Source organism: Sceloporus undulatus, chromosome 2 (genome assembly GCF_019175285.1).
Source record: "Sceloporus undulatus isolate JIND9_A2432 ecotype Alabama chromosome 2, SceUnd_v1.1, whole genome shotgun sequence".
NCBI lineage: Eukaryota > Metazoa > Chordata > Lepidosauria > Squamata > Phrynosomatidae > Sceloporus > Sceloporus undulatus.
In genome coordinates, this window is record NC_056523.1 from 216,087,075 (window position 1) to 216,099,589 (window position 12,515).

The 12,515-nt window shown below is 42.3% G+C and overlaps 1 protein-coding gene across 1 annotated transcript; it reads right to left on the reverse strand.

Annotated features, from left to right (window-relative positions):
- Positions 1-2,864: 2,864 nt before the first annotated feature.
- On the reverse strand, positions 2,865-4,879 carry CCIN (calicin). Its single transcript, XM_042449438.1, has one exon. The coding sequence runs from the start codon at positions 4,688-4,690 to the stop codon at positions 2,915-2,917; it is 1,776 nt and encodes a 591-aa protein (XP_042305372.1). The 5' UTR covers positions 4,691-4,879; the 3' UTR covers positions 2,865-2,914.
- Positions 4,880-12,515: the final 7,636 nt, after the last annotated feature.

A 12,515-nucleotide genomic window follows, 5' to 3' on the forward strand; every position in this document is an offset into this window, starting at 1 on the left:
CAGCATGCACATGTGAAATGAAACAGGCAAGCCTTGCATAAATAAATAAAAACATTTTGAACCTTCTAAAGACCATTGAAAACTTCCTCCAAAATACATACATGTTTTTTTCCTGCTTGCGCCAGCCTCCACTTTTTTTTAAGGATTTCCATTTTGGTGGTCAAACTTATAGATCTATGTTTGTTTTAATGTATGAGGTGTTGGAGAGGAAAGCTAATCTGCTTTCTACTTTTCTCTCTCTTTTGCAGTTTACAAATACTCAGCAAATTTTGAGCAGCAAAAGAGCTGCTTTTTACTGCTGTAGGCAGGCAGACACAGCTACAGTAGGAAGTATCTAAGAATTGCAGTCTAACAACACTTGTAAGATCACATACAATAGAAAAAAATGTTAGAGTAGAATCCCACTCTTTCCCAGCTCAGGCTTTATTTCTTGCATTGCTTACTGCAGACATGATAACTGAAAGAAAGCCTGTGTTTCTTCACTATCTTCCTAGTGTCAATGCTACTAAGTAACTTCCAGCTAGACAAAGACTGAGGGGCTCTTCAGACTGGCCAGTAAGGCCAGCCTGCGGGCAGAATTGGGGCATCACATCTACATGACACACACCCCTGCTTCACCCCCAGGGTGCCGTGATACCACACCGCACGTTGCACAGCGTCATGGTGCGCCTCTAGTGCTGTGTCCAGATGATGCAGCGCCAAAGGAGCACCATATAGCCATGCCACTGCAGCTATGGCACCCTTTCCAGGGCACAAAAAGGAGCTGCTTTTTGCAGCTCCTTTTCGCACCCTGGAAAGGCTGGATTTGGGCTGTGCCATTCGGTTACCGTGGCCCCAATCTGGCTGAAGAAAGGGCGGCTGGTGGCCACCCCTTTGGGACTGTTTGTGCAGCCCCTGAGGTGGAAAGGGGGGACTAGGCTGACACAAAAGCCTTTGTAAAAAGGAGCTTCCCTCTCAGAAGCTTTGTTAACGGAAGTACGCTTGTACAGTGCCATCTGCGGTTTGAGCTTCCGCGGATGGCAAGCCCTGGCTTTCTGAATCGGTGTGTGCACACATACCAGCGTGAGCAGGAGCATGTGCCCATTGAGCAGAATAGGATAGCAAGGGTGCACTGTACCTAATTCAAATGGCAGCCTCTGAGGCAGATTTTGGTTTGTAACTGAAAATAATACTCTTTTTTTAAAAAAAACCTTCTATGCACGTTTTCCTTTCAATAACAGTACAGTGCCAAACTAAATGTTGTGCCAGATGTCTGATTTCTGACAGTATCTGTATTGACATAACAAAGTAAATCAGCTATAGCCCGTCCCCCCAAAAAACTAGGACTTGAGTGCATGGTAGATACAAGTTTTATTTTTACTCTCCCTCGCCACCACTGTCCTAATGAAAATTGTGCATTCATCCTCCCGTAAATCTCTGTTTGTCTTGGGAAGGGAAATGGCTATTGGCACTGACAGCAACTTCCGTTCCTTCCCAAGTCCTGATCATGGGAGAATGACAAAATAGTTCAGGTCTGCAGTACAGATGTAGCCGTTTTGTTGCCATTACTTCTATAGACAATATGTACTGTATTGCAGGTTGGGAATTTGTAATAAGATAGCTATGTTTCTGAAGGCTAGCCAGTGTAAAAAGAAGTGGGGAGTTGTGGAGAGCCTTTAAAACTAATCACTTTATGTATGTCTCTTTGGAAGTTGTTGGATTACGACTGTGAATCAGCATAGACAGTGATGAGGGATGCTAGGAACTGCAATCTAACACTTGCAAGAGCACTCATTACCCCATTCCTCATGTACAACAGAAGTTTCTAGAGAAAGACAGTTGTCATGGCATATTTATGGCAGTTTTAAAAACTCTGTTCGTCTGGTAAAAAAGACGGACTCCAAATCACGGCTTAGCCCTTAACTAAGAAAAGCACTCTTGGGATTTGGTGAGCATGTTGGTTGAGGAATTACAAGAGCAGAGCATCTAGCACTACCTGAGTGAATTTGATATATGTTCATTTTTAAAATCTTAGGCACTTTCAAGACCTTCAGGATAGAGAGTAGAAAGAGAAAGGAACCTGGTCTGCATCCGCACTGCAGAAATAACCTCTTTAACTGTACTGGCTTAGTGCTATGGAATTCTGGGAATTATAATTTGTTGTGGCTGCAGACCAGAGCTCTGCAATGGCCTGATGTACCATGTGCCATCCACATGGCTTAATACAAAACAACAGTAGTGACATTCTGCCAGATTTACTGGAGAATAAGCAGTCTGGGCAACCTTCAAAGGACAGGTCTATACTGGATCCCTCCAACCCATTGGGGTCACCAGAATTCTGGTGCCACCATAGTTGCCATCAAATTTTGCTAGAAGTTATGGCATCTATTGTATGGTGCAGAAGGGTGCCAGAGCACGTTTACACACTTCATTGTCTCCTCCAATACACCAGGATGTCTTCCTTTTTTTCTTTTCAGGGGGAAATAAAGAAAGAGGCAGGAAAATGGTTGAGGCTGCCAATTTTTTTATGTCACCATTCTTTTGATAATGAAAGCAGTGGCATGGCACTATTTTGGTGTAGCAGGAGCTACTTAAACAGATGGGCCATGGTGTGTTTGTGTATGTTGCTTGCCTCATGCTACAATTTGGAAATTATACTTCAGGGTTCTATACTGAAAGGAAACCACAACATAATTGAACATTTAATTATAAGTATATATTATTTGATTGGGATGCTCATTTATTTTATATTTTTATTTTGTGTCCCTGTACCTAGCTATTCCCAGGGTAATGACTTAGGCCATCCAACTCTGGTTCCACTATTACATCAAGTTCTTGATAGAGAGACAAAGGGAAACAACTTTGTTTTTACCTGTGGTCTGTGATCCAGTCATTCTTTATTGCTAGAAATTTTGTTTGTTTTTGTCTTCCCAAATTAATTGACTACTGTTTTCTGGAGCACCTTGCATGGCAACTTAGCTGTACAACAAGCAGGGCAATCCAGAGCTTCAGGAGGTGGAGCCAAAATCCTCCATTCCCCTATGCTTTGATCTAGCATATATGCTTGCCGATTGATGGAATATTCCTCAGGACGTTTGTCGCCTGGACAAATGAGACCACCACACACAAAGACTTTGTTATTCCCAACTGAGCACACAGCATGCGACAAATCCAAGCTATAGTTATTTGGTAAGAGAGGCACAAGTTTTGTGGATTTGTTCATTTTAATCTTCTGTAAGTTTATTTCCACACTCTCTTTGTGGCTCTGAATACTCAAGAGGTTCTCCTGTGGAAAAGACAACAAGGGCTTGTGGTTGAATTGAATGGGAAATGTGATGTATTGCACCACATTCCGAGTTTCAGTATCAAAGCAATCTAGCACACCCACTCGAGAGAATCGCCCATTCACCAAGCACCTCCCTGTCACAATATAAATAGTTTTGTCTCCCTTGGTGATTAGTGCAGTTGCATCCATAGGTATACTCATCTTCCCAGCGAGAACCCACTTTTCTTTGCTCTCATCATATTTATAGATACTTGAAATGTATTTTCTTGGAGCTGTGCTTCCTCCAACTGAGTACACGGCCCCTCCACAAGTCACCATGGTGTGGAAGACCAAACCTATAGGCAGATCTGGGAGCTTAAGCCAGGAGTTAGTATCCATGTCATATTTCCAGGCTGTCTTCAGGCCAGAGATTTGCTCTGTTGTTCCTCCTGAGACATAAATGTATTTCCCCAGCGAAGTGGCACTGAGAGCTGCAGCCTTGTAAGGCATCTCTGTCAACTTCACCCAAATGTTCTCTCCAAGAATGTATGCAAAAACTCCACTATTGAACTTCCCCTGTTCTTTTTGTCCTCCTAGAATCACCACAGAATCCATTAGTGCTCCTTTTCTCTGGTGCAACATCAGACTTTGAGGATTGCCCTGCTTCCGCTCACTCAAGATGGTTTCTATCCGGGCCAATGGGCCAGTATGGTCAGCAAAGAGCAACACTTCACGGCAGGCAGCAAGCAGTGTCTTGGTGGAGACAGCAGATAAATGTATGTAACCAAAATATTTTTTAAACAACTTCTCTCTTTCGGACTTTTTGTATTTCACCCACTGAAGGAGAGCCAGAAAAGTCTGGTCTTCGTTTTGCACATGAAGATTTTCATCCTTAAGAAGTTTGCTAAAGATGGAAGCAGGGCAATTCATAAACTCTCCTATGCCCTTAGGACCTGCCCAATAATTGAAATTGTCTCGGATACCATCATAGGCAGAATTTCCTACCTCTTTCAGGTCATACTTATTGGCCAAGAGTAGGTAGTGGAGGCAGTTTTCCTTCTTGAGAGACCTCTGGAGGAAGTCAGAGCAGTGACTTTTCAGAGTCTGGGAGCTGAAGTACTTGGCTCCCTTCAGCAGATCTTCCACATTCTTCTCTGAAATCACAATCTTCCCTGTATAAAAGTAGTTGAGTAACTCCTCCACCAAATCTGAGCTCAGGAACTTGGAGTCAATGATAATGAAGAGTTCGTCATCTGCTTTCATATCATTGCTGGATATCAGATTCCTTATATGGGAGGACACAGCTGCTAAGACATTGAGGTGAGCATAAAAGACATTCTGGTCCACACTGAGAGCCACATCACAAAACTCCTTGTTCTTTCTTTGCTTGTAGAGGGCCTGCATCACAAAACTGTTGTGGTTCTTTTCTGTGAACTGCATCCTCATTTTTAGAACCAAGATGATTTGAAATTATGGGGATGGTGTAAATAGAGGGCTCCTTGCCCAGGTGTTGAAAAGCCCACTCTGGGAAAAGAGGAGTGACGTCATCAGTTATAGTTGCCAAGTCACAATTACCTGTGACATGCATTGAAACCTCTCCAGCTTGCCTCTTTTGTAGTGACAGAATTCCTGTAGTTAAACCTGTTAGAAATTGAGAGAAGCACCATTATTGGAGGTGAGACTGCATGTATTATGAAGAGCAAAAATGTGGAACCTGGAAATGGTGGCTATGTTTACTTAGCAGCAGCCGTCTTTGCTGCTTCTGAGCCAGCACAGACATGTAGGCCAGTTACAGATACATTTCATTTCAGAAAATACAGGATTAATTTAAACTGATCTGGGAAGTGGACGTGAGAAGTCGTTCATAATGCCAGGAGCTCCCAGGAAATATTTCACAGTGAGGAAAACTACATACTGTATGGCCAAAATAAAACTGATTTGTACAGTAACAAAACTTGGGACTGCCAGAGACTTTTTACCCATCTGGAGATGTATTAAGAAGAATGTTAACATTTTGGAAGAATGTGGGTACAGCTATATGCTTTGTCATACGTAAATATGTTACTGTCAGATTTGTTACAGGCTACAATATAAGATCTAGCTCAGTTGAGGCAGAAGATAGATCTGGATATGGTGATAGATCTGGTCGGAGATCTCTGATTTGCAGTAGATTATAAAGAATTTCTAGCTTCTCTTGTAGTCATTGTCATCACCACCATTACTTCCTTTACCCTAAACTATATTGCTCAAATTAAGAGCACTTGGGGTAACCAGAGATGGGTATGGGTCTGTAACACTTTGAATGTTCTTCAGTTCTGGCCTATTTCTTAAGAGTCCCATATTTTAAATTGTGTTTATGCTTTCTGTACTATGTGGGTCTTGGGATTCTAGAAAAATACCAAAGTAGATCCCACAAGCTGAAGCAGCTGAGTGTTCTGTTTTTAGCAGTAGAAATGGTATCCGTGTTTGGTTCCAGAATTGGGGCCGGGGGGGGGGGGAGGGCAGCTTTGAATTGTATGAGCCTACAATGAACCTTAGATGTCTACTGCAAGGTGAACCAAGGCAGTGAGAGGGTGTTGCTGCTCATGGGCTTCAGCAAATATAGGTTACTCTACAGAAAAATCTTTATTCCTAGTTATGGTTCTTCATAGAGATACTAATAAAATCATATGTTAAGTCACAGGACTGATTTTTCTTATTAAAAGAATCAGGGTAACAGCCCAGGATGAGGGAAGGTTAACCTTTTCTTGCTGTGTGGTTTGCTTGATTAAAATCACTGGCCCTGAGGGAATCTTTGCTTGAAGATGGTGGGATAGAAAAAAGTGACTGCCATACAGATCTTAAAACTTGGGCAGGCTTATATGGGAATGTATGGTCCTTCAAATAGCCTGGGCTTGAGGGCTTTACTACCAGCACTCTGAATTGTACCCAGAAACAGACTGGCAGTCAGTGAAGCAGTTGTAACAAGGGAGTCATGTGCTACCAGTTATTGCACCTATTAGCAATCTGGCAGCAGCTCTTTGGACCAGTTATAGTTTATGAGCAATCTTCAAAGGCAGCCCCACACTGAGTGCATTGCAATAATCTAATTGGGATGTAGGTAAGGCATGTGTTACCATGGCCATGGCAGACATCCTAAGGAACAGGAGCAGCTCACACAATAGATTTAATGGTGCAAATATAATCCTGGTCACTGCAGAAACCTGAGTATCCAGGTTGAGGGCTGGAGTAGGCCTGCATCTTTGGGGTGTGTGTGTGTGTGTGTAAGTGTGTAACCCCATCCAAAATATGCTGAATCTATATTCCCTGATCTGCCTTTCACTTCACAAGGAAGTGTTTTCTCTGGATTAAGTTTGTTTGTTTGCCTTCATTGAATCCATCAAAACTGCTGAACACTGTTTTAGCGCATTAACAGCCTCCTTGGAATTAGGAGGAGATGAAAAATAGAGCTGGGTATCATCAGCATACTGGTAATACCTGTCCCCCAAACTCCAGACAACCTCAGCTAGTGGCTTCATGTATATGTAAATAGCAAGGGGGACAACATAAATCCTTGGGGGACCCCACAGACCAATGTCCAAGGGAGCCCCCACCGAGCACCACCTTCTAATTTTACCCCTCCAGGAAGGAATGGAGGCACTGCAAAACAGTGACTCCAAGTCCCATCCTAGCAAGGTGGCCCAGAAGGATACCATGGTTGATGGTATCAAATGCTTCTGAGAGGTCCATCAAAACCAAGATTAATACTCCCCTGTATAGTTTCTCGTGTGTTGTACGACCCTAAGGCCCAGAAACCTAGTTTATATTCCCTCAGCCCATACAAGTAACAGTACAGCTAGGGGTGGATGATCTTCCCCAGGACAATGCTAAACAAACAAGTCCCAAATGTTACCTTTCTAAGTCCAAAGACTTCCCTAGTACATAGGATCCAGCAGGTCCTTCATCAGTTTGGTCACGCTTTCCTATGGGGACCATGACATACAGCCCAATCTGAGGCATAATTACTTGGAAAATAATACAAGTCCTCGTAACTGAAATTGGATTTAGTCCCAATAAAGTGTCCACACATTGCAGTCATTCTTCCTCTTTCTGAATCAACTTGTTTTTCTCCACTTTCTGTATTAATAGGCAGAGTTTCAGTTTCTTGAATCCCTGTAGGCTAAACTAGAATGCTGGAGGAGGACAGAGTGACTGCTCTAGGAGCTGACTCACCCTCCAGATGTCTGCATTTTTGTGCTGCAGTAGTACAGCAACCCCTCTAATATAACACAATAGCACAGTATCCTCCCTAACAATAGGTCAATTAATAACAATGTTTGTATTTGCATTAAAGTGACAGAGGAAAAGCTAGTAAACTGGGGATTCTCTATTTGGCATATGGGGTTTTGTTTTGTTGTAATACGGATCTGTTTTAGTTTTATTGTCATTACACCTGTATGCTAGGAATGGCAAACAGAAAAGATCAGTCAGAAAATAAATATGTAAGATTACAGTAATTAAATGAGAGAGGATGATATGTTGCAAACTCAACAGTAAGATGTGATAGCACAGTATAAATGGAAAAATGTAGAAAGAATAGAAAAGTAATAAAGGACAAAATCTAAAACTTCTACATCCCAAACTAGTTAAAGCTTACAATGTTTCCAGACATATAGCAGTTTTAAGAAAAAAAGTGGAAGGAGGGATGAAGTGGGGAGGTGCAAAAGAAAAATATAGCTACCTATCCCAGAGAGAGGAGGCAGATGTATGTGGGTGCAGATGAAAACTGAGGAAGACAGGTTCAATTGATGGTGATGGTGGTATTAAAAAGGAAATCTTATAATTTGATCCTCGTGACAGAATAAACTTTTTTTTTAATGCATGTTATATTTTAAAAACCCTACAAAAGCAGAATCCATTCAAGGTGGTTCATAAGTCAACCATCTATATTCCTAAAATGATGTCTCAGAAAAAAAAAGGTCAGAAATCACTGCAGAAGAGGGATATCTTCAAAGTAAGAAATTCCTTCTCTCAGAGGGAAGGCAAAAAGATATGCTAGGTCCAAAGGTGCCCAAGCAACAAAACCTGCCTACCAACAAAAACTAAAATTAAAAATTAGGTAAAGAAAAGAAACAGCTGCTCAGCCAAGATGTAGCTGCTTTTTGATCAATTAGGTTTTTTCCCTTTCTGAGTTGTCTCTGTACATGTTTCTCTAAATATTTATTTCTGACGTGGACATGGGAAGGTGCAAAAATTTGCAGAGCCACTTTCCTATTGTTTTTGTGGTTGACACAAGCCAAGCATTATCAGGATATAAGGGAGCATCCCAGGTCACAGAAGAAATTCTTTGCCTTCCTGTTCTGTTTCATTGTTATACGGCTTGGACACGTTTTGCCAATGTAACTGCCTTTTTTCTGTATCTCAAATTCCAGACAGCTAGAATTTTCTTCTCTGAAGGAAAAAACCAAGCCTGCTTGCGAACCAAAGTTTCACTCAACTGACCTCTTCCAAAGTCCAACCTAAGTAAGAATTCTCTTAGGATCATCCACTGACAGGGCTACCTACTGATCAGGAAATATAGCGTGGACTCTGCCCAGCTTAATCTATAGAGGTCAGCAGGTGAAGCGGAGATAAAATGTAGGCGTTTGCTAATGTCTGAAGATCAGGCTATAGTTGAAAGGTGCCAGAAACGAAAATGAGAAAGGACGGCAACCCTACCTTCGTGTCAGGACAAATAAAAATAATGTCAGTACACATGTCTATTCAGAAGGAGGTTCTGCTGAGTTCAGTGGGTTTGACTAACAGGCCGTTGGGCATGAGAGTGTAGCCCTGGACTCTTAAAATCCTAACGTAGTCTCCCACTTTGTTTTTAATCTTTGCATCTTGGACAACATCCAGTAAGGTCTTGTGTTAGTCTACAAAGCAATACGAATAATGATGATAAATGATAATATAACAGTGCATTCCTTGATAACAGGTGCATTACAATCATCGGCACACAAAGACATGTAAAAATGCATATAAAGGAATCTGACAAAATATAAAAGTTGTTTGTTGCAGGTGAATCAGTGGTAGCTTACCTTGGAGTTTATCAGACTCAAGTTTTGGACCCTGCAATTGCTCTAAGGAAGTGTAAAGAACGTTGCGAAATGACTGTTTCGTGCGATGTCTTACCACATTGCTTGCTTTTCCATCATTCCCCCGTAACGTTATGTTAGCGCTACAATTGCGCAAAAGTTGCAATTTGCGTGATGCGAAACCATGCATAGTGGAACTGTCTACTACACCAGCGCCTTCCTTTTGTCTTTCGCATTTCGCATCAACATATTTGCGCATGCCCTTTGGAGTCTTTGGTGGCATCCTGACCTTTGTGCTTCCGGGGGAGCGAGGGGGTTTCCCCCCCATCTCTAGGATCCTATTTAGCGGAGGGGAGGGAGAGAAGGAAAGAGCCGAAGGAAAAAGGGGAATCTGGATGCAACAGGTGACAGAAGGCAAAAGGGCAAATCAGGGTGGCTTTTGGAGTGCAAATGCAGTATTTTCCCCCATTATTTTTATTATTAAATATATACAAAATGAGCACATGTTTTGTTGTGTTTTTTGCTGAGGGATGTGTGTGTGTGTGTGTGTGTGTGTGTGTGTGTGTGTGTGTATTTGCCCTTTGCAACAGTATCCCTTTGCTGGAAGTCAGCTAATAAAAGTGAAAGGGAACAATAATAGGGCACTTTTTCCTTGGAGAATCCATGCTAAAATGCGAATGTTACAATCAAATGTTACATTTGTTGCTTTTGTCAATTAGGCAATTGGCAAAACGATACAGTACATGCTTTTGCAAGGAATTCAGGGACAGCTCTGAATTGCTTTTAACAGTATTTCTCAAGCATTCAAAACTTTTCCAGATTAGCCCGTCATATAACTTTCACATTTGACGAGTATCCCTTCTTTTATTGTCTTGGTACAAAATTGTGCTCTTTGGCACATTCCTGAAATAAGAAAATATAAAAGCCTTAACTTTCTAGAAGCAAAACAGAATATTCCATAGGCACCGTAGCAGTGATGGGCTAGTGTGGTGACCAGTTGCATTAAGCTACATAGAAGTGACACTGTGTCACTTCTGGTTGCCACTTTGGACTGGCTTTCAATCAAAAATATGGATGGAGAGTTGAGTGGTTCTGATTGGGAAAGACAAATTGATTCATTTGTGAAAGGATTTGGGTGTTTGGAGGGGGGGGGGGGGGGGCAGAATATCGATCCCCAAAAAATCAGTTGAAGAAGATTGGGGTCTTAGTGAGGCCAGAAAAGCGTTTTTTTGATCCAAAACTCACTACAGAAATATTCCAGTTTGAGACTGCATTAACTGCCCAGGCTCAGTGCTATCGAATCCTGTATTGTATTATATTTGTATTATTTGGACAGAAAGAGTCCAATGGCCACAGTCTCATAGTAATGAAGGGGAGAGTGACTCCCCCGCCATGCATCTGAGGAAGTAGGCTCAAGTCTACGAAAACTGTTGGCACCAGTTTCTTTATTTCGGTTAGGCTGCATCCACACTGCAGAAATAATCCACTTTAAACAACCATGGCTCAGTACTATGGGAATCTGGGAACTGTAGTTTGTTGTGACACCAGAATCACAAGAGCTCTGGTGCCACAACAAACAGTTCCTAGAGTTCCATAGCATTGACCCTTGGTGGTTAAAGCGGTGTCAAACCAGAGTATTTCTTCAGTGCAGACACAGCGTCAAAAGTGCTACAAGATCCCTTTGCAGACCAATTTCCCCTTCTTCTCTTTCTCATACCAGGTTAGGCTGGGTCGTCTGAGCAAACCGGTTGTGACCTAAGAGTAAATTCTGTTGAAAAATGGCACTTCCTTCTGAATAAACAAAAGCAGAGTTGCACCATTAACTAAGAAGGAAGAAGAAAATACCGCACCCACACAAGCCGCTTCCTGCTGCAAATCTTAGCCTGGGGAAAACAAATCCATTTTTCTTTGGGTCCAGGGTGACCTAAGGAGGACAAAGCACCATGAAATATAGGACATACAAGAAAAATTGAGGACATGACCAAATAAAAGCTAAAAACACTCATAGAAATGTAAATTCATGCTTCTTGGTCAGGCTCAACATGGAGGACATTTGGAATTCGAAATGAAGGACACATCCAGGGTGACTAGATGTCCTAACCGCAAAGAAGGCCAAGGCACTGGAAAACCATACAGGTAGGGCATGACAAAATAAAATCTAACGGCACCGATATATAAACATAAATTCATGCTTCTTAGTTATGCTCAACATGGAGGACCTGTCCAGGAGGAATCCCAAAAGGTCCTCCATTTTGAGCATGGCCAAAAAGCAAATTCAGAGTGACCAGAGGTCCTCCTTTTCCAAGATGTGTCTTCCATTTCAGCCTTCTGTCCAGGAAGGATCCCCAAAGGTCCCCCATTTAGAGCATGGCTAAGAAACATGGATTTATATTTCTATGAGTGTTTTCGGTTTTTGTTTGGTCACTCCCTCCCCTTTTCTCTAACATCCTCCATTTTGCGGTGCCTTTTCCTCCTTTGCCGTAAGGACATCCATTCATTTCTCCTACCTAAGTCTCATGTGCAGGGCAGAAATAACCCAGTTTGACACCGCCATAGTGCAATGCTATGGAATCCTGGGAATTTGTAGTTTGGTGGGGCACCAGAGCTCCCTCAGAGAGAAGGCTTTAATACCTCACCAAGAATTGCATAGCAATGAGCCATGGCAGTTAAAGCGCAGAGTGATCGGAGGTCCTCCTTTTCCTACAACTGTCCTCCATTTCAGCCTTTCTGGTCCGTGAGGGATTCCAAAAGGCCCTCCATTTGGAGTATGGCTTAAAATGCATGGATTTATCTATGAGCATTTTTGATTGGTCACATCCTCCACTTTTCCTAAATGTCCTACATTTTGCAGTGCCTCGTCCTCCTTTGTGGTAAGGACCTGTGTGGCTAAAATAATCCTCTCAAGCTGCAGAGAAACACCACCTTGCTTTAAAACAAGAGGAAAGGCAACATGTGGCTTGTTGTTGGCGTTGTGGGCCTTCAAGTCATTTTCTACTTATGAAGACCCTATCATTGGATTTTCTTGGCCAGATTTGTCCAGAGGAGGTTTGCCATTGCCTTCCCCTGAGGAGGCTGAGAGAGTGTGACTTGCCCAAGGTCACCCAGTGGGTTTCCAAGGCTGACCTGGGAATTGAAATCTGGTCAAAGCTCTGCAAAAGCCTCGGCATTAGCCTAGCCTGCATCTGCACTGCAGAAAATAATCCAGTTTTGACACT

Excerpts from the sequence above, each read along its gene's own strand:
- CCIN (XM_042449438.1), bottom strand. The coding sequence starts at position 4,690 with ATGAGGATGCAGTTCACAGAAAAGAACCACAACAGTTTTGTGATGCAG.